Here is an 18,653-nt window from a genome sequence, read left to right as displayed (position 1 = left end):
CCTGCCCCTCCCCGCCCCCCCCCCCCCCCCCCGGCCCTAGACAGCCACTAATCTACTTTTTATCTCTGGACATTTTATATAAATGGAATATGTGGTCTTCGGTGTCTGGCTCCTTTCATTTAGAATCATTAAAAAAATTTTTTTTAAATGTTTATTTATTTTTGAGAGACAGAGCACAAGCAGAGGAGGGGCAGAGAGAGAGGGAGACACAGAATCCAAAGCACAGGCTCTGAGCTGTCAGCACGGAGCCCAACACGAGGTTCAAACCCACAAACCGTGAGATCACAACCTGAGCCAAAGTTGGTCACTCAATAGACTGAGCCACCCAGGAGCCCCTAGCATCGTATTTTTTTTCCTTTTCTTTCTTTTCTGCGGCACAAGAACCCGGCCGCGCGTATTTTTAAGTTTCATCTAGGTTTCAACATGTATCAGCACATCATTCCTTTTTTTTTAATTTTTTTTTTTAACGTTTATTTTTGAGACAGGGAGAGACAGAGCATGAACGGGGGAGGGTCAGAGAGAGAGTGGGAGACACAGAATCTGAAACAGGCTCCAGGCTCTGAGCTGTCAGCACAGAGCCCGACGCGGGGCTTGAACTCACAGACCGTGAGATCATGACCTGAGCCGAAGTCGGATGCTCAACCTACTGAGCCACCCAGGCGCCCCACATCATTCCTTTTTTTAAAAAAATTAAGGTGAAATATATATTAACATAACATTTGCCATTTTATCCACTTTTACCCATTGGCATTAATTACCTTTCTGTGTTGTGCAACCATGACTGCTATTTTTTAAACATTTTCATCAACCCAAACAGAAATGCTGTACCCGTTAGGCGATAATTTCTCCCAGACCTCGGTATTCTGATCCACCCTAATCCGCTAACCTAATCTACTTTCTGTCTCTCTGAATTTACCGTTTAGATATTTTGTGGAAGGAGAGTCATATAATACTTGTCCTTTTGTGTTTGGCCTAGTTCATTTAACACAATATTTCAAGTTTCATTCGTGTCGTAGCATGTATCAGAACTTTCTTCCGTTCTATGGCTGAATCATATTCCATTTTTTGTCAGCGCTACATTTTGCTCATCCATTCATCTGTCAGTGAACATTTGGGTGGTTTCCACTGCATGGCTAACGTGAGTCACACTGCGAAGAACATTCGTTTACAAGTGTCTAAGTCCCTGTTTTCCATTCTTTGGGGTATGTGCCTAGGAGTGGAGTTGCTGGGTTATACAGTAATTCTATATTTAACTTTTTGAGGAACCACCACACTGTTTTTAAGGACGCACCTTTGGGCTCTGTTTCAGCCCCCTCAAATTGTAAGTAAGTAAATGATATGTTATGAACGTTTATGGGGGGTAGGCTTAGTTGACGCACATGAGCGTAATTCTAGCGTAAGATATATAAAATCAGATTCTAACTACCAATTTAAACACATAGAAGATTCTAATCCTTCTGCCTCCTTTCCAGCTCTGCTACAGATTTGGATCTGAAATCCTCCTCCGCACATTCTGATCAGTCCTCTGAAACCTCATTCCCTGAAGTCCCCAAGGATAAATATCCCAAGGAGTTCAGCCTGCTTAAGTTGCAGACAAGTGAGTACGTCCTAGCCTCCCCTCTGCGTGCCTCCATACCCAGGGCTTTCCAGAAGTCTGCTGTACTGTTGGGCACAGTTCACTGAAGACTCACGAAGTGCCAGGCATTTGACACGTTTTCTTTCTTCCTTCCTTTCTCTCTTTCTTTCTTTCTTTCTTTCTTTCTTTCTTTCTTTCTAATTTTATTTTTTAACATTTACATCCAAATTAGTTAGCATCTAGTGCAACAAGGATTTCAGGAGTAGATTCCTTAGTGCCCCTTACCCATTTAGCCCATCTCCCCTCCCACCACCCCTCCCATAACCCTCAGTTTGTTCTCCATATTTATGAGTCTCTTCTGTTTTTTTCCCCTCCCTGTTTTTATATTATTTTTGTTTCCCTTCCCTTATGTTCCTCTGTTTTGTCTCTTAAAGTCCTCCTATGAGTGAAGTCATATGATATTTGTCTTTCTCTGACTGACTAATTTCACTTAGCATCATACCCTCCAGTTCCATCCACGTAGTTGCAAATGGTAAGATTTCATTCTTTTTGATTGCCTAGTAATGCTCCATTGTATATATATGCCACATCTTCTTTGTCCATTCATCCATCGATGGACATTTGGGCTCTTTCCATACTTTGGCTATTGTCGATAGTGCTGCTATAAACATGGGGTGCACGTGTCCCTTCGAAACAGCACACCTATATCCCGTGGATAAATGCCTAGTAGTGCAATTGCTGGGTCGTATGGTAGTTCTATTTTTAGTTTTTTGAGGAACCTCCATACTGTTTTCCAGAGTGGCTGCACCAGCTTGCATTCCCAGACAGGTTTTCTAATTCTCGCAGCAGCTCTGCTGGGGAGCTGTCATGATATGTTTTCCCAAACTGACATGGCTTTATATAAAAACCATAAAAGTATCATAGCAAAGTATTAAAATAATAAAGGAGTATATTAGGTAGAGTATAGAAACCCCTTCCCCAGTGTTCTCCAACGTATCCCCCATGGGCCCCGTAGCCATGAGGAATTTTGAAGCGTGTATGTGCTGGTATGTATGTACTTATCTATACATGGGTTGGAGTATACAACCATATTTTCACTAGTGGAAAATAGTATACAAACTGTTTTCACTCAGAGCAAATAGATCATGGACCTCTTTCTGTGTCAATACGTATACATCTAGGTGGCTAATATAGGCCTACCCATTTAACACCCCAGGCAACTGAGGCACGGGGAGATTTAGTCACTCGTACAAGACCACCTGTCTGGGAAGTACAGTGATGGGATTAGACTCCAGGCTCACCTGCCCCCAGAGCCTGTGTTCTTTCTTGGCCACCACGGAGCCCAAGTGTTTCTCAAACAACCCTAGAGCTGTTAGAGGATCTCTCATTGTTTAAGACCACTTTAGCCATTTTGTAGGAAAAGTATTGAGCGAGGAAACAAAGCCCTGAGAGGTCCGGTGACTTGCCTGAGGTCTCGCGATGGCCTTTCTCATTTGCCAGAGTTGCATGTCTTCATTTCCCAGAGTCACTCTAGTGCACGCGTGTCCCATCATTGCTGCCAACACTGTGGTCCATCCACTAAGTTGCCGTGGTTGGCCCAGCCCTTCCCTGGTTGAAGGGCATTCTGTTCTTCCTACCCACTCATCAGAGCAAAGGCTGGATCATAGGTGCTTGTACAACTGTCTCTTAGCTTCCCATTCCAGACATCGCTTCCAACCATAAAGGTGGCTTTATTTTTGGAGGAGAGGGTAAAAAGGAAAAAAAAAAGAGGCCTCTTAGATACCTATCTCCCCACTTCCCCTCTTTTTTTTTTTTTAATGTTTATTTTTGAGAGAGAGAGAGAGAGAGCAAGCACGAGCAGGGGAGGGGCAGAGGATCCGAAGCGGGTTCTGCACTGCAAGCAGAGCCCGATGTGGGGCTTGAACTCATGAACCGTGAGATCATGACCTGACTGAAGCCTGACACTTAGCCGGCTGAGTCACCCAGGTGCCCGTTCCCTTCCTCTCGTGCTGAGTCCCCCAGAGGTTAACGGTGCCCTTGATGTAGAACCAAGGAATTAAACATGTTGATAAAGGCTGTACAGTCAGAGAACGCCTGGGACAACTTTCTGTCATTTAATTGCATTATGAGACCGGGAGTGGAGCTGATGGAAGGATTTCTGATGTCTTGCAGAGGATGGGCACCGTCCTGAATGGACATTTTACCCGAGGTTTAGCAGCAATATCCACACCTACCACGTTGGAAAGCAGTGCTTCTTTAACGGGGTCTTCCTCGGCAACAGGAGGTCTCTATCAGAGAGAATGGTGGACAAGTGCTTTGGGAGGAAGAAGTATGGTAATGTTTTCCTCCTGGACCTTGACTGTGCGATGTCTGAAAATACTTGAGTTGTGGTTCTGCCAGGCCAACATTCCATGGCTGGTGTCAGCCCTTGGGGGTCACCATGTTACTGTAGGGCGGCCAGGAAGATAGGAAAGTGAAGGGGATGTTTGGCAGTTCTTTTTGGCAAAGAACTGACAACATATGCTGATCCACATTTTTGTTTTTCTCTGCATTTCATAAAATGCTAATGTGACATTTAAGTCATCAGACAAGTTCTCTCAGATACTTATTAATAGAAACCTTCATTCAAGTTGAAGAAAATAATTTGTTTCAATTAGATGCTGCCCATGATATGTATTTAAATTATACATTATATTCTTCAAAAGGAAAATAGCCCATAAACCTTAGCCTGAAGTGCATTCTGTTATTTCATACCTTATTAAAGGTAATTTGAGATGAGTGTGTGTATATACTTATATGGTTTGTTACTTGGTGAGTTCTCTGTCCCAACCTACCCATAATAGATTTATGGAAAGATCCTAGTGTTGCTGAGTTCCAATGGATCATTATAGCACATTCTTCCATAGAAATACCCATACAGGAGGCAGCCCTTGCTTCGTGGATGAATAGGATTGCTGTAGCAGGAATACAAAGAGGAAGAAATAGAAAGTTTTCATTTTTGAGATTTAAAATAGACTTTTTTTTTGTTTATTCTGCTTTAGAGAGAGAGAGCATGCCAGCGGGGGAGAGAGGGGCAGAGGGGGGGGAGAGAGAGAGTCTCAAACAGGCTCCATGCTCGGCGTGGAGAACACAGGGCTTGATCTCACAACCTGAACCGAAATCAAGAGTAGGACTGAGCCACCCAGGTGCCCCTAAAATGGACTTTTAAACTCATTGCACAGGCAAATAGTTTTAAGTGTTTATTTATTTTTGAGACAGAGAGAGAGAGAGAGAGAGAGAGAGCACATGTGAGTGGGGAAGTTGGGAAGGGGCAGAGAGAGGGGGACAGGGTATCTGAAGTGGGCTCTGTGCTGACTGCAGAGAGCTCAATGCAGGGCTCGAACTCGGGAACCTGAGCGGAAGTCAGTCGCTTAAGCAACTGAGCCCCCCAGGTGCCCCCAGAGATAAAGTTTTAAAGATCAAGGCTTTTGTCTGGATAGAGAATATATAAGAAGCCATACTAGAGGAGGTGGGAGAGTTGTCACTGAGGTGGGTGTTTTGAGGAGTCCTGTATCCTGCTCAGTTCCTGGGACCAAAATCTAGTCGGTGATCAGATGTGACTCTAGCTGGGGCTTCTGCCTCAGACTGTGGTTGGGGAACCTCAGCGTAGTGATAGCTATGGGCAATGTCTGGGCAGAAAGCCAGATGCGGGGTCTCACCCACCCAGGAGACGTGGGTAATAGCTGCATTCTTGTGCCCCGTGAGGACTGTGGAGGTCGGGACACATAGAAAGAATGAAAGAAAGAGAGCAAGCCAGGAGAGCTCCATAGCTCTCACGACCAAAACGGCAGGAGGCCATCGTGTGAGGCTCTGTGGACCATCAAGCCAGGGGTCATAAGAAGGACTTTATGTCTCACCTGATGCATTGTGGAGCAGGCTGAATTCCTGAGGATCAGACTAGATGACACATTTTAGCAGACAACAGAAATAGATACCAACCTACAGAGAGCAGCAGAGATAAGATGAGGGTCAGACACCAGGGTGGTTCACAGACAGTGATCCAGGACCCAAAGGCTTATACGGAAGCCTTGATATCACATAAGCTTGTTGTGCACACGCTTACTCCCCACCCCCAACTGAGTTGCAGCCATAGGGTAGAATAGGAAAGATTTATTTAACTGGTTTAAACACGAAAGAGCAGAGAAAGACCAAGAAGGGACTAAGTTTAGCTGTATAGTACTTAGGAACGCTCTCAGCCACGGTCAGACAAAAGCCAAACTGTCAGAGGCTTAAATCATAAGACATTTATTATATACTTAATGAGAAGCTTTGGAATCTAGGTGGTCTATATTGTCCGATTGCCCAGTGATGTCACCAAAGATATAGCTCTTTTTTTTTTATTAAGTATATTTATTTATTTTGAGAGAGAGTGAAAGAGCAAGCAGGGGAGGGGCAGAGAGAAAGGGAGAGAGAGAATGTCAAGCAGGCTCTGCATTGTCAGCACAGAGTCCGACGCAGGGCTTGAACTCACGAACTGTGAGATCGTGGCCTGAGCCGAAATCAAGAGTTGGATGCTTGACGGACTGAGCCGCCCAGGCGCCCCAAAGATAATAGGCTCATTTTGTGTTTATGTGCTGCTATTCTTAGTTGTGTTGGATTTTTGTCTTCACACTTGTCATCTTATGGTCACAAGAGAACTGTTGCAGTTCCAAGCATCACGTCTATATTTCAAAACATGAAAAAGAGGAATCTCTCTTGTTGCCTTCCCTTTTTAGAATGAGGGAAAAATTTTCCCATATGGTCCTTAGGAGACTTCCTTCCACTCATGTCTCACTGACTAGAACTGGGCCAGTGACAAGTATTTATCAAAAATAAATGGTATTATCGTGATGACTCAAGTCCTGACCCTAATCCATCACTTCCCTCCTAACTCAAACATTATCCTGAATTTTGTTTATTATTATTTTTTAAAGTTTATTTATTTTAGAGAGAGACAGACAGACAGACAGAGACAGAGTGTGAGCTGAACAGGGGTCAAGAGAGAGGGGGACACAGAATCTGAAGCGGGCTCCAGGCTCTGAGCTGTCAGCACAGAGCCCGACATGGGGCTTGAACCCATGAACTGTGAGATCATGACCTGAGCTGAAGTCTGGTGAGCTACTGGGTGAGCCACCCAGGCACCCCTGAATTTTGTTTATTATTATTTCCCTTCCATCCTTCCTTCATTTGTTTCTTCTGTCTTTTTATGGTTTTTATACATACTGAATACATGCAAAGGTATATTTATGAAGTATTTATTGAATATATAGAATAAAGTATCACAATCACTTGTGTGTTTGTTTAAATTTCTAATTTATTTTTGAGAGAGAGAGACAGAGCATGAGCCAGGGTGCGGGGCGGGGGGGCAGAGAAAGAGGGGAGACACAGAATCAGAAGCAGGCTCTAGGCTCTGAGCTATCAACACAGAGCCTGACTCGGGGCTTGAACACACAAACTGTGAGATCATGACCTGAGCCAAAGCTGGATGGCTAACCGACTGAGCCACCCAGGTGCCCCTCACTTGTGTTTTTTTTAATGTTTGTTTATTTTTGAGAGGGAGAGAGAGAGAGAGAGAGCAAGTAGGGGAGGGGCAGAGAGAGAGGGAGACAGAGGACCCAAAATGGGCTCTGTGCTGACAGCAGAGAGCCCAATGTAGGGTTCGAATCCACTAACTGTGAGATCATGACCTGAGCCCAAGCAGGACATTTAACTGACTGAGCCACCCGGGCTCCCGTTAAGTATCACAATCATTTGTATGCTTCTGACTCCATTTAAGACATAGAGTACTGTCTTTATATTTGAAGCTACTGATAGGCCCCTCCCTGAATATGACATCTTTCCTCCCCCAACTCCACAGGTAACTCCAATTCCACCTTTATTACAAAGAAAAACTTTTTATGGGGGACATTTTCAAACATTTGCCAAAGTAGAGAGAAGACCATACTGTTTCCTGATGTACCCATCACTTAGTTTCAACAATTAACACATGTGGCTAATCTTATTTAATTTTTATCCCCCTCCCCCAGGGATTATTTTAAAGCAAGTTCCAGACATCAGATAATTACATCCGTATATGTTTTTGTGTATACCTCTAATAGACAAGGATTATTTTTATTAAATGGCCACAATACCATTTTCATATCTTAAAAAAACTAACAAAAATTCCTTAATATCACCAAATATTGTCAGTGTTCAAATAGTCAATTGCCTCACAAATGCCACAATTTAAAAATATTTAGAGTTTGAATCAGGGTCCAAAAAAAGTCCACACTTAACAATTAATTAAAATGTCTTTAAAATCTCTTTTTAATATATAGGTCTTCCTCCTCTTTTTTTCTTGCAATTTATTTGGTGAAGAAAGTAGGTTATTTATCCTATAAAAAGTTTGCCACAGTCAGGATTTTGCTGATTACATCCCTTGGTACCATTTAACAGGTTTCTCTGTCCTGTGCATTACTTGTACACTTATAGTTGGATATACAGGCTCGATTCGTTTTAGTGTGATTAGTTCTTGGGTAATGTGCAGTGACTTCCTTAAACCTCCAATACAATGGTCTCTGTTCCATTTTCTTCTCTTCCTTGATCTCTTGCAGCATTTAGTATTTTTAAGCTTGGCACCGGACATTTCTTCGTTATTCTCTTCTCCCTTGTTACTTCTTGGACAAGACAGAGAGGCAGCATTTATGACTGCCAGTCAGCTTCCATTATGAACTGAAATTCAACACATTTATTATAGAAAAAATCCAATCAAAATGTATTTCATTAAGAGTTAACTCTGATGATCAGCTATGATCAGGCCATTGGTGGAGTTCCTTAAAGGCCTAATTTGTTGTCATGGAAGAAGAACAAAATGTTGTCTATGGTTATAGGTGATAGGGAAATTGACCTGAAACTGATTTTTCTCTTCTGTAGCTCTTCCTCATTAGCTAATTCCCTTCTGAGATCTAGTCAGAGAGGCAGAGCCCAATTATAGTTGCTCCTTAAGATTCATAGGGCACAGGGATTCAAAGTACACCAATGCTCAAATTTTAAGCAGAGTTCTTGCTCTTCCTTGGCAGATACCTTTGATTCACTTCTTATATTATCTATCTCGCTATCTATCTATATATTTATTTTTGTTTAAGGTTCAACTGTAGTTATTTTTTTAATGTTTATTTATTTATTTTGAGAGAGAGAGAGAGAGAGAGAGAGAGAGAGAGAAGGGGAATCCCAAGCAGGCTCCAAGTTCAACACAGAGCCCAATGTGGGGCTCCTTCTCATGAACCGTGAGCCGAAATCAAGAGTCGGACACTCAACCAACTGAACCACCCAAGTGCCCCTCATTTTAAACCAAAACATCCTGCCTGCACCTAAGCTACTGTTCTTTCTGGGGGTGGGGGTAATCGGGACACTCTCTGGAACAATGTCCCAAACACAGTGTTTCTCAAGCACACTTTTATCTTCATATTCTCCAGGCAAGAGGATCACGAACAGAACTTTGGGAAGCCTATATGTACTTCATAATAAAACATGAAATTATCCTGTTTCCATTGTCATATGTATAGAGCATTATCTGTAGATTACCTTCAGTCCCTTTTATGATCTTGTTTTCAAATATTTCAGATATTGATCCTAGGAATGGAATACCAAAGTTAACTCCAGGAGATAATCCATATATGTACCCAGAACAGAGTAAAGGCTTCCACAAAGCAGGCTCAACTCTCCCACCAGTGAATTTCTCAACGTAAGTGTATGTGAATAACAGGGTTAGTTAATTATAAAGGAATTGTAGCTCTCTGTACTATATATGTTATATTTCATAAGGAGTAGATTCCAACAAAACATGGTTGCTGAAAATTCCTTAAAAAGTTAATCTCTAGTTTCTTAGTGTCTACACACATGTGCGTGTGCAATTGAACTTATACACAGGATCTTGACTACAAAAAGGTCGTTGTTAATTTTGTCACTATTGTTGTTACCACAAATCTGAGGACTTTTCGGTTTCACACTGAATCAGATTATTAGTGTTTACTGTTTGGATTGATGTACACTTGGAACCAAACTTAGGCCAAAGTGATTCAGAAGAGGATCATTAAGTTAAAAGAAAAATAGTTGGTGTATTATATTAATATTTTAAAAAATCAATTATGTTTGGTTTACTGATGTTTAATAAAAAGTATAATAAGAATTATGACCTTTATAGTTGTGAAGCCCATAGGTGGCCATTAAACCAGAAAATAAGACATATTCTTCTTTTAAAAAAAATTTTTTTTACATGTATTTATTTTTGATAGATAGGAAGAGACAGAGCACAAGCGGGGGAGGGGCAGAGGGAGAAGGAGACACAGAATCCGAGGCAGGCTCCAGGCTCCGAGCTGTCAGCACAGAGCCTGACGCGGGGCTCGAATTCACGAACTGCGAGATCATGACCTGAGCCGAAGTCGGACGCCCAACTAACTGGGCCACCCAGGGGTCCCAAGACATCTTCTTGAACACAAAGATGTTTCTATCGATCTCTCTGCTGTAGATGCCATACCAATTTTATGGTTGCCTTTTCTGTTTTTCAGAGTGCCTTATGAAAAGAAATTTGATACATTTATTCCACTTGAGCCTCTTCCACAAATTCCTATGTGAGTTCTCTCACCATGTTTTATATTATCCAAGTTTTATTAAGTTATCAGCTATTTATGATTTTCTCCTATGGACGAACTCATAGACACCCAACACAGAGGACCTTTAGAATCTGAGCTGGTGGGTGGGGCAGTTTGTATGGAGCGTTTTTAGTGAGACACTTGGAGGGCAAGTGCTGTGCAGTCTATCAGCTGGGCAGTCCATGTCTTCACCCCATATGATGGACAGCCCGCTGGATGCCATGTGTTATGGTAGGTATGCACTAATGGACGTTTATATGGAGAAAAAAGGCAGGGTCCCTGATTTTTAAAACCTAAGAGTTGTCAGAAAAGAAGGACATGCTTAAATGAGCCAGCCAGGGAGGATGGTTAGAGTTTGAAGAGGCAGAGAAAAAGCTGTCAGAATATTCTCGCACTAGAGGGAAGTATCATTCCTCTGATGTCCTACTTTAAGTTCAGGTCCTTTCTGAACCTCATCTAGTTGCCCAAGGAGGGTTTAGACCTAGAAAAAGATATGTGTCAGTATAAAAAATTTCGCTTTCTAATACAAAACAGTTTCATATAAACATAGATAGAGTGGGCAAGTGACCCACAGTCTGACCCACTGGAGTCCAGCTGGGAAACCAAACCCTGGAGCTCAGTGGAAATAAAAAGCCTTTTATTCCAAACTTGGGAGCTTTAATACTTTCATTATATGGCATTATTACATGAAGCAGATAATTAGGGCCTCTCATGTCTGTACTGTATACATAAAAACTTTTTTTTTTAACGTTTATTTTTGAGAGAGACAGAGCGTGAGTGGGGGAGGGGCAGAGAGCGAGGGAGACAGAATCGGAAGCAGGCTCCAGGCTCTGAGCTGTCAGCACAGAGCCCGATGAGGGACTCGAGCCCATGAACCTCGAGACTGTGACCTGAGCTGAAGTTGGGCACTTAACTGACTGAACCACCCAGGCACCCCTGTATACTTTTTTTCTTTTTTAAAACTAGGCTCCACGCTGGGTGTGGAGCCCAATGTGGGGTTTGAATTCATGACCCTGAGATCAAGACTTGAGCTGAGATCAAGAGTTGGATGCTTAACTGACCAAGCCACCAAGGTACCTTGTGTACTGCACACTTTTGGCAAATGCTATTCTAAAATATTTAAAATAAAAGTAATTGCCAGGGCACAAAACAAGTCTATACATTTAAGAAGACTGAAATCCTATCAAGTATCTTTTGTGACCACATGGTGTGAAAATAGAAAACGTTTACAAGAGGAAAACCGGAAACTGTGCAAATATATGAAGATTAAACAGCATGCTCCTGAGTAACCAATGGGTCAAAGGAGAAACCAAAAGAGGAACATTAAAAAAAAAAAAACAACAACACTTCGAGACAAGTGAAAGTGGAAATACAGCACCCCAAAACCACGCATGCAGCGAAAACAGATCAAAAAGAGAAGTTTAGAGCAGTAAATGCCTACATTAAGAAAAAAAGAAAGATATCAAATGAACAGCCTAACTTTACACCTCAAGGAACTAGAAAAAGAAGAACAAACTAAGCTCAAGGTTAGTAGAAGGAAGGAAATAACAAAAACCTGAGGGCAAATAAATGAAATAGAGACTAAAAAGGTAATACAAAAAAATCAATGAAATGAAGAGCTGTTTTTTTTTTTTAAAGATAAACCAAATAGATAAACCTTTAGCTACACTAACCAAAGAAAAAAGGGACAGAACTCAAATAACATTAAGTGAAAAAGGAGACATTACAACTGATATCCCAGAAATATAAAGGATTTAGGAGACTGCTATGAACAATTATCCACCAAACAAATTGGACAACCTATAAAAACCGGGTGCATTCCTAGAAACATACAACTTCACAAGACTGAATCATGGAGAAATAAATCTTATTTATTTATTTGTTTATTTTTAATGTTCATTTATTTTTGAGAGAGAGAGACAGAGACACAGCGCAAGTGGGGGAGGGGCAGAGAGAGAGGGAGACACAGAATCCGAAAGAGGCTCCAGGCTCTGAGTTGTCAGCATAGAGCCCAATGCAGGGCTCAAACTCATGAACCATGAGATCATGACCTGAGCCGAAGTTGGATGCTAACCGACTGAGCCACCCAGGCACCCCTTTGAAGAAATAAATCTGAACAGACCAATGACTTGTCAGGAGACGGAATCAGTAATCAGAAATCTGTTAACTTAAGCCCAAAACCAAATGGTTTCGCTGGTGAATTCTATCAAACATTTAAAGAAGAAACTAATTTCGTTCCTTCCCAAACTTCCAAAAAAGTAGAAGAGGAGGGAATACTTCCAAACTCATTTTACGAGGTCTGCATTACCCTGATACCAAAACTAGACAAGGACACTGCCAGAAAACATAATTACAAGCCAGTATCCCTGATGAATATAGGTGCAAAAATCCTCAACTATCAGCAAAACAAATTAAACATTACATTAAAAAGATCATACATCATGAGCAAGTGGGTTTATTCCAGGGATGCAAGATGCTCCAACATCCACAGATCAATGAATGCGATCTACCACATTAACGGGATGAAGGATAACAATCATGATCATCTCAACAGATGCAGAAAAAGCATTTGGTAAAATTCACCATCGTTTCGTGATATAAAAACTCTCAACGAATTGGGTACAGAGGGAACATACCTCAACATATGTTCAAACGTAATCTTTCTTATGAGTAATGTTTAATTTTTTCCAGGATGTTATCCATTTCTTTTAGGTTTTCAAATTTATTTGCATAGAATTGTTCCAAACAATTTCCTGTCTTCTTTCACTTGTTTCTCCCTTATTGTTAATTTTGTGTGTTGGTGCTTTATTCCCCCTTTTCTTCATTAGGTTAGATAGTGGTTTGTGTATTTGTTATTTTTAAAAAGCAGCTTTAAAAATTGTATTCTCTTTTTATACTGTCTCTTTCTCTGTTTTTAAAGCATCAATCTTTGCTTCTATTGTTATTATTTTCTTCTTTCTACTCTTTTGGTTTATTTTTGTTCTTTTTCCATTTTTTTATTTTTATTTTATTATTTTTTTTAACGTTTTATTTATTTTTGAGACAGAGAGACAGAGCATGAACGGGGGAGGGGCAGAGAGAGAGGGAGACACAGAATTGGAAGCAGGCTCCAGGCTCTGAGCCATCAGCCCAGAGCCCGACGCGGGGCTCGAACTCACGGACCGCGAGATCGTGACCTGAGCTGAAGTCGGACGCTTAACCGACTGAGCCACCCAGGCGCCCCTTTTTCCATTTTTTTAAAAAGTAATCTCTACACCCTATGTGGGGCTCGAACTCACTCTGAGATCTCATTCTGAGGTCAAGAGTCACATGCTCTACTGACTGAGCCATCTAGGAACCCCATAAGTAAACTGATCACTTTTATATTATTTATTTTTATTATTTATTTTGAGAGAGAGAGAGAAAGAGAGTGAGCATGACTGAGGGAGGGGTAGAGAGAGGGAGAGGACAGAGAATATCCCAAGCAGTCTCCACACTATCAGCGTAGAGCCTGATGGCAAAGGTCAAAGTCACGTGGGGCTCAAACTCACAAACTGTGAAATCGTGACCTGAGTCAAAACCAGGAGTCTGATGCTTAACTGACTGAGCCATCCAGGCGCCCCTATTTATGTATTTAAGTTTATTTATTTTGAAAGAGAGAGAGAGAGAGAGAGAGAGAGAGAGAGAGAAAGGCAGAGAGAGAGGGGGACAGAGGATTCAAAGTGGGCTCTGCACTGATAGAGATCCTGCTGCAGGGCTCGAACCCATGAACTATGAAATCATGACCTGAGCGGAAGTTGGATGCCTAACCAACTGAGCCACCCAGGTGCTATGAAAGCACCTCTGACCACTGCTCTCCTTTTATTTTACAAATTTTGAGGTGTAGATTATCCTTACTTTTTAAAAGAATTCTGTGTTGGTCTTTTCCTTTTGACTAAAGAATTACTTAATAGACTTAAAATTTCCAGGTGGAAGAGCTTTTGGATTTTTATTTTGCAATTCATTTTTACTTTTATTACCCAATGATCAGAAGATATTGTTTTTATTATTTTTATTTTATGGAACTTGCCGACTTTTCATTGTGACCAAATACATGCTCAACATGGGGACTGTCTCTCTATGCATTTGAAGGTGTATCTATTTCATCAGGCTGCAAAGTTAGATACAAACCCAGAAGATTTATCTTTTTTTTAACAAAATTTTTTTTGTAATGTTTGTTTATTTTTGAGACAGAGAGAGACAGAGCATGAACGGGGGAGGGTCAGAGAGAGAGGGAGACACAGAACGTGAAGCAGGCTCCAGGCTCTGAGCTGTCAGCCCAGAGCCCGATGCGGGGCTCGAACTCACGGACCGTGAGATCATGACCTGAGCCGAAGTCGGACGCTTAACCGACTGAGCCACCCAGGCGCCCCCAGAAGATTTATCTTTTTGATTAAAATTGTTCATTTGACCTAGCTAGGACTGAAAATGGGTGTGTTAATTGTGTGCTAATATTAATGTATTTCTATCTATATTGTTAAGTATAGCCATTAACATTATAAAAATATCTTACTAGACAAACCGAAACCAGACTTTAAACTATAAAGAACAAATTGATGGTTACCAGAGGGGAGGTGGGTGGGAGATGGGGGAAATGGGTGAAGGGGATCAAGAGTATACTTATCTTGATGAGCATTGAGTAATATGGAAGTGCTGAATCACTGTATTGCATACCTGAAATGAATATAACATCCTATATTAACTAGATTAGAATTAAAATAAAAAAATCTTCTTTTTCTCATTTAATGCTTTTTGTCTTATATTATACATTGCCAGATATTAAGATTACAACTCTTACGTTGTTTTGTTTGCATTTACTGATATACCTTTCCCATTCTTTTGTTTTTAGACTTTCAAAGCACTTTGGTCTAGGTCTGTCTTATAGACACAGAGTTGGATTTTTGCTTTGTGAGCTGATCTGAAAAATTTTGTCTTTAATAGGTGAATTAAGATCTTTTGCATTAATGATTCGGCAGATTTGTTTCAATTCTATCCTAATATTTTGTTACATTTATTATGTGTACTATATTATTTTTACCATGGTGGTTTTGTTCGAGAGATTCTTTTCTTTTAAAGCTTATTTATTTTGAGAGAGAGAGAGAGAGAGAGAGAGCGCGAGCAGGGGAGGTGCTGAGAGAGGGAGAGAGAGAATCCCAAGCAGGCTCTGTGTTGTCAGTGCAGAGCCCGATGTGGGGCTCAAACCCACAAACTGTGAGATCATGACCTGAGCTGAAGTCAAGAGTGGGACGCTTAACCGACTGAGCCACCCAGGCCCTCCTTGTTCTAGAGATTCTTTATGCTAGAATCGTTCTGTACTGCTCTTCATCCTGCTGGTCTTATTTGGGCTTCTCCTACTGGTTTGTCAGCTTTACATGATGCCCTTGACTCCCAACTATTACCTACGTGGTAATACCCCGTTCCTTGTTGCAGGAACTTCCACATCCCTAGCAGGTGTATTGGGCCATTTTCCCAATCATGGTGCATTTCTCCCTAAATGGATGGAAATCAAAGCTGCTTAAAAGATTAAAAAAAAAAAAATTCTTCATCTTCTTTCTCTGACTTATCCCAGGAGTCACAATTCCTGGTACCTCTTGGAACATACACAGTGTGGCCCAGCATATGTCCTTTCAAATCCCAACAGACTTGGGAGGATGCTGGCTGTCAGCGTTAGAAAAACAGAGGGCATGCTCAGGTGGGATTCTGAAGAATCCTGAATGAAAGGACTGTTTACAGATGTGTGAAGCAGTCGAGGGAACTCACATGGAAGGGCGAAGCATCCAGGGGCTCCCACCAGTGGGCAGCTCTTACCACTCACGTGTCTGAGCAGCAGGAAGAGTGATCTTGTCCCCCCTGTGTGGGGGGAGGTGGAGATGGGCTGTCTGGAAGGGGTTGTGGCAGTGGAGAGTGCACTCACTGCCAGAACCGAGGTGCCTCAGGAGATGAGCAGGAGTAGAGAAGCTAGGTGAGAAATACCCCAACCTCTCTCTCTTCTGGCTTTCTGGTCTCTTACTGGTGCCTCCCATTAGCTAAGCCCAGCTCAAAAGTGAGGGCACAGAGGAATCAAGGTGATGCAAGTTGCAGGGGTCAGCTCCCTGGGCAGAGAAGGGCAGAAAAAAGATCTGGGTTTGGGGGGAGGGGCAAATGCGGAACAACTTCACATGGTGTTTCGTCACTGATCTCGTAAATCGGAGGCCTTCTTACTTCGGAGGGTGTAGTACCTTATCCACTGAACGTGTCTGTGCATTTTGCTTTAGACAAACTCAAACTCAGGTGTTGTTTTCTTCCTGCAGCTTGCCTTTCTGGGTGAAGGAGAAGGCCAACAGGCTGAAGACCGAGATAAGAGAGGTGGAGGAGCTTGACAATTGGCACCCAGCGGTCCCCTTGGTGCACAGTTTATTCCCTGCTGGTGGGTTAAAGAACCTTCAAAGAATAGTATAAAACTGGAGGCAAGCCCAGAAGAGCAGGCTTTTGAGAGGCTTCGAGGTGGAGAGGAGAGAAGGCAAAGCCTCTCCCAGAGTGGATGGTATCTTTTGCCCCACACCGTGGTCCCTTGGGCTGCTGTTATCATGGCCATGCATCACTGGTTGAGTGTGTTGGTTGAGCACCATTAGTCTTGTAATGGGGCACAACCTTCAACTCCGTGCCTCTGTCCACAGGTTCTTTGGATTCGCCAAGACAATCCTAAGCAGAAACAGGCCCACAGAGCATGCACTGACTGTACTCTCGAGAGCCTCTTCCAATTGGTCGCCTCTGTCAGTGTGATTGCTCTAAGTCAAATGTTTGACTTTGATAAGTAATCACTGTGCTTTGCCTTTTTTTAAATTCTATGTTCTGAAAACCTTCAAACTTACAGAAAAGTTGTGAGGATCATACAATGAACAAATACCTACACGTCCTTCACTTAGAATTCACCGTGGTTAGCCTTTGTCAGAATTTGTGCGTTCTTTCTCTCTCTTTCATTCCTGTTATTATTTCGAAGAATTGTTTGAGAAGGAGTGACAGACATCATCACCCTATGCTCCTAGGTACTATATACTTCGATATGCATCTCCTAAGGTCAAGGATATGCGCCAACAGTTGCAATACAAAATAACAAGTTCGGGGAACCTAACATTGATAACAATTCTCTGACGGTCCACCTTCAGTTTTAGTCAGTTAAATTTCGTTTTCCAAGAATGCCCTCATATCAATGGTAAAATGCAGCCGTCAGCTTTAGTTTGGTAAAACTATTCTCATTAATACCATTCGAGACTTTCTCTACTATTCACGTGGTACATGTCAGAAAAATGTGAAGGCTGGATCGCCACGGGCGATTCATACCATTGCCCCTGTAACTCCCTCCCTCCCTCCTGTATTTGTTTGACCACACAGCCAAGCAGGACGAGAGCTCAGTGAGTGCCAGTCGTGAGCCTTAGGGCCTTTCATCGATCAGGCGAGAAGCAAATATTTGGAAGAAAAGATAGGAATAAAAGCCAACCCTATACATTCAGGCTGTGACCCTCGGCGGTCAAGCCAGTGACTCAGCATCTTCATAGCCGATCTCCTTTACTAAGGAGACCCCACTGGCTGGCTAATCAGGGCTGTGGGTCTGGTCTTGCGAAATGTTAAAGCGCAAAGAGAGAACTGGGGGCCATGCTGAGACTCCAAATTGTTCGAGACACGAGACACGACTTCTTTCTCTGTGAAAACATTGTCTCCAGAGGTAGCCAATAAATGAAGTAAATGAGGTGGGTTTAGAACGGAGTACGTTCTTGCTGTCTTTATACACGCCTTTGGATCGACTAGAAGACAACATGGTGGGCACGGCCAGCAACTGTGTCTGGCCACTCTTTGGGTTAGCATCAGCATACCTCTGCGCTGGTTCCCTTGCCCCTGGGACACAAAGCTCACCGCTGTCCCCGACAAAAATCCACAATAAATAAACAAACAAACAAACAAAACCAAATAATTTAGAAAAGGAAGAAAAAGAGGCTGCCAACAAATTTTCTCAAAGACACCTACTCCTGTAAAAGAGAACTTTTGTGCTTCTGTTGTTTTAAAATGTAAAAAATTCAGTGGCAACCACCTGTGTTGGAGGGATAACGGAGAACACGATATAGATGCAAAAAAGGATTCTGCAGGAATTTCCAGGTGGGATTATCCAGGTGGACCAGGAAACTGCTCTCAGAGGGGACCCTGGTGTTTTGGAGGGAAGGAGTAAAGGTATCTCAATAAAGGTATTGAGAAAAACACCCAGAGTACAGTTTTGGAAGATGTATAGTGGCCTCAAGATTTCAAAGAGGTCTATATCATTCCTTTTTTTTTTTTTAGGTTTGTTTAGTTTTGAGAGAGAGAGAGAGAGAGCGAGTAGGGGAGGGGCAGAGAGACAGGGAGACATGGAATCCCAAGCAGGCTCCAGGCTCTAGGCTGTT

At 42.2% G+C, this 18,653-nt stretch overlaps 1 protein-coding gene across 4 annotated transcripts in view; it reads left to right on the top strand.

The window, feature by feature from the left end:
• SPATS1 (spermatogenesis associated serine rich 1) overlaps positions 1-18,425 on the top strand; it is a 28,172-nt gene extending 9,747 nt beyond the window's left edge. For 2 of the 4 annotated variants that reach the window (XM_019457301.2, XM_019457298.2), the window contains exons 4-8: positions 1,473-1,597; positions 3,749-3,910; positions 9,197-9,317; positions 10,141-10,203; positions 16,533-18,425. In XM_019457301.2, the coding sequence (XP_019312846.1) occupies positions 1,473-1,597; positions 3,749-3,910; positions 9,197-9,317; positions 10,141-10,203; positions 16,533-16,680 (619 nt within the window). In that variant the 3' untranslated portion in view covers positions 16,681-18,425. The remainder of the gene's footprint in view (positions 1-1,472; positions 1,598-3,748; positions 3,911-9,196; positions 9,318-10,140; positions 10,204-16,532) is intronic. The other 2 variants (XM_019457300.2, XM_019457302.2) reach the window with 2 other exon arrangements.
• The last annotated feature ends 228 nt before the right edge of the window (positions 18,426-18,653 follow it).

Source organism: Panthera pardus, unplaced genomic scaffold (genome assembly GCF_024362965.1).
Source record: "Panthera pardus isolate Hobbes unplaced genomic scaffold, ASM2436296v1 HiC_scaffold_17, whole genome shotgun sequence".
Classification (NCBI taxonomy): domain Eukaryota; kingdom Metazoa; phylum Chordata; class Mammalia; order Carnivora; family Felidae; genus Panthera; species Panthera pardus.
Note: the sequence above shows the minus strand (reverse complement) of the source record. Positions and strands in the feature narration are given on the sequence as shown.